At 37.4% G+C, this 3,234-nt stretch overlaps 1 protein-coding gene across 1 annotated transcript in view; it reads left to right on the forward strand.

Moving 5' to 3' along the window:
• Positions 1–2,320: 2,320 nt before the first annotated feature.
• Positions 2,321–3,234, forward strand: part of LOC144960769 (uncharacterized) — a 9,831-nt gene continuing 8,917 nt past the window's right edge. Inside the window, exon 1 of the mRNA XM_078894065.1 lies at positions 2,321–2,495. Within this exon, the coding sequence (XP_078750191.1) occupies positions 2,438–2,495 (58 nt within the window). The 5' untranslated portion in view covers positions 2,321–2,437. The remainder of the gene's footprint in view (positions 2,496–3,234) is intronic.

Genomic DNA, 3,234 nt, shown 5'->3' on the forward strand with positions numbered 1-3,234 from the left:
AAAATCATCTCTCTCCTCTAATTATATGACTTCATTCGAGGCTATTAGTTATGTGGGAATGTCAATTTTGATTGGAAGAGATGATTTTCGAAATCTGTCATGTCCCTTCCAGATATCACGAGATAATCTGTGGCTATCAATTGGACACATTAAATGATTCTGGTTGGTGGTACAAGGGGACGAACGCCTGACCATGGCACTATAACTGGAGTCTTAAGTTAATGCTAACATGAATAATATATTCGGTAAAAATACAATAATTTAACTGTAATTTCAAACTGTCAATTTATGGGTTTTCTCAAACTGTTGCCCGCTTCCCCCCGCCCGCCCATCTCAATTTGGTATTATCTTGGGATGAATTTGGTCCTAAACTGATAATTCACAACTAATACGATAGGGATATGCAAATTTATTGTCTTCATTGAATGAAATAAATTCCACATTGGATTTCCCCATGTATTAAATTGTATGTTGATTCTCAACATGTAATTCTCTCTCTCTATCTCTCTCTCTCTCTCTCTCTCTCGTTCTCTCTATCTCCACTCCCCCCCCCCACACACACTCAATCACTTACTCACTCATTCTCACACAAACACACACGCACACACTAACTCACCCACTCAATCACTCTCTCTCTCTCTCATTTTTTCTCACTCTCTCTCTCACTCTCTTACTCTCATTTTTCTCTCTCTCTCTCTCTCGTTCTCTCTATCTCACTCCCCCCCCTACACACACTCAATCACTTACTCATTCATTCTCACACAAACACACACGCACACACTCACTCACCCACTCAATCACTCTCTCTCTCTCATTTTTTCTCACTCTCTCTCTCACTCTCTTACTCTCATTTCTCTCTCTCTCTCTCGCACACTCTCTCACTCTCTCTTTCTCATTCTTCCTCTATCTCTTTCTTCATCACTCTCTTTCACTCTCTCTCTCCCTCTCTCCCCCTCACCCTTTATTTAACTCTCTTGCACTGTCTCTCACGCTCTCTCAACTCTCAATCTCTCTTTCAATCTCTCTCACTCTCACCTCTCTCACTTTCCTCACTCACTCTCTTTCTCTCTCTCTCTCTCTCTCTCTCTCTTTCTCTTCCTCTCTCTCTCTCTATCTATCTATCTCACAGCCAGACGATAGGTGTCGCATCAGTTGAATCTCGTGTTTGGCCCTCTGACACAGTGATATTGTTATTCTCTGTTTTCATATGGCATTGTTGTTTACCTTTTATTCCCCATCCCTATTAATAAATACGCCCACTACACATTTTGACTCATAGTTTCCAGTTTGGCATATTATAATGCACAATTTAAATTTCAAATTTCAAGAAGCTGTATGGTAGGTACGAATTCAGATTGGCTTAATCTTAACTATTAAGAAATATAACGAATAGCCACTAATGTTCATCAAGTTTTGATTATTTCTTTTATTAGTATTTTTTTTTGCTTGGCACTTGGACAAGAAGTTTTCGTCAGTAAAAATTTTGGGGCCATTTGCAAAGGCATCGTTCAAAATTCACGAAACAATTTGTAAAAATGATGATGATGATGATGATGATGATGATGATGATGATGATGATGATGATGATGATGATGATGGTGATGATGATGATGATGATGATGATGATGATGATGATGTGATGATGTGATGATGATGATGAATGATGGATGATGATGATGATGATGATGATGTATGAGTGATGATGATGATGTGATGATGATGATGATGATGATGATGATGATGATGATGATGATGATGGTGATGATGATGATGATGATGATGATGATGATGATGATGATGATGATGATGATGATAATGAGAGTAAAGAGGTGGTGCTTGTAAGGGTGGTATTGGGGGTTCTGTTATTGGGGTTGCTTGTGGGGTTGCAGGCGGAATGGTGAAGATAGTTGTACTGCTGATAATGACGAAGTCTATAATTGTGATTGTTAACTTAAATAATGTCACGTTGCATCCAATGGTGAGCATTGCAATGTATGCAATGATGTACAATTTGAAAAGTTGTAAAGCCATTTGGAGACATTAAGTATGACATTTCATGTTTTACCATGAACAAAACGCGTATTTAAAATTTTGGCCAGACATCGCGTCCTTCATAATATATCGATGATTAAAATGACATTTATCTTGGAAATACTCACATATTCTCCGAAGTCCCAGGTTTGAGAATTTTTTACAAGATGAGGGTCATTTTAATCAATCTCTATTTTTGATGACCCTTTTCTGGCTAAAATTTTTAATGCTTGTTTTTTCAAGAGTAGGATACAGCCTGAGTCATCATATCGCCATGACTGAATGGTATAAGTAGAAGGGACTTGTCTCTATTGATACAAACGATCCCCTGGCAGAAAGAATTCGTCTACTCTCCTGTTTGTAGAGATCCATTTATCGGAGCCAAGAAATAAAAGAAACTACCAAGATGCAGATGCATTTAGCGTTTGGAATCCTGCTGGTTTTCACAGCTCTTCATGGCCATGGTGAGAGAATCTATTCTATTCTTTCATATATTATTTAATATTAATTTATTCATTTATAGGTTATATGCGGCATTGAATACATGCATTATAGAAACTCGTTTTTCTCGTTTAAGGAAATGATAGGAAAGAAAAGTCGTGACGTCAAACTCGCTAATCTTTTGGTTCCTAAATCCTTGGTAGTGTCTAAGAAACCAGTCCTTCGGAGGACTAATAATGAATAAGTTTCATATTGAAACATAAGGTGGCATAACGATTTTAGTAGAAGGGTGTAAAGGCAGATTCTTAGGAGTAGGGATGTACAAGAGAGAGGATGAATGATCTTTATTGGCGACCAGCATATATTCAGACTAGAAAACAAGACACAATCACTCTGACACTAGAAGTCAATTACACAAAGTATGTATTCAATCCTACGGATCCGATTTAACACTTCCAAAGAAATAGGAACCAGATTTTTGACAGCACACTTTTCATCCCTATTGAAGTAGAAATAAAAGACCAGTAAATATCGCATTTCCATGAATTTGTTATACTCAATGCACTTATCATTGCATTATTTTCTCCCCATATAAACCATTAGGAATCTAACTTCTATTTCACACAGTTCAAGTGAACGTTAGGCGTATCTTTTGAACTAACACTTTTACTATATTATCCCTGACTAACCCTAGGCACTAAATCACACAAGAGACTTGTGGTTGGACAAGTTGAATTTGTCTTATCCAAAGACTCGCTTGTC

This window comes from Berghia stephanieae, chromosome 15 (genome assembly GCF_034508935.2).
Source record: "Berghia stephanieae isolate SIO BIC M18660-M18661 chromosome 15, UCSD_Bste_1.3, whole genome shotgun sequence".
NCBI lineage: Eukaryota > Metazoa > Mollusca > Gastropoda > Nudibranchia > Aeolidiidae > Berghia > Berghia stephanieae.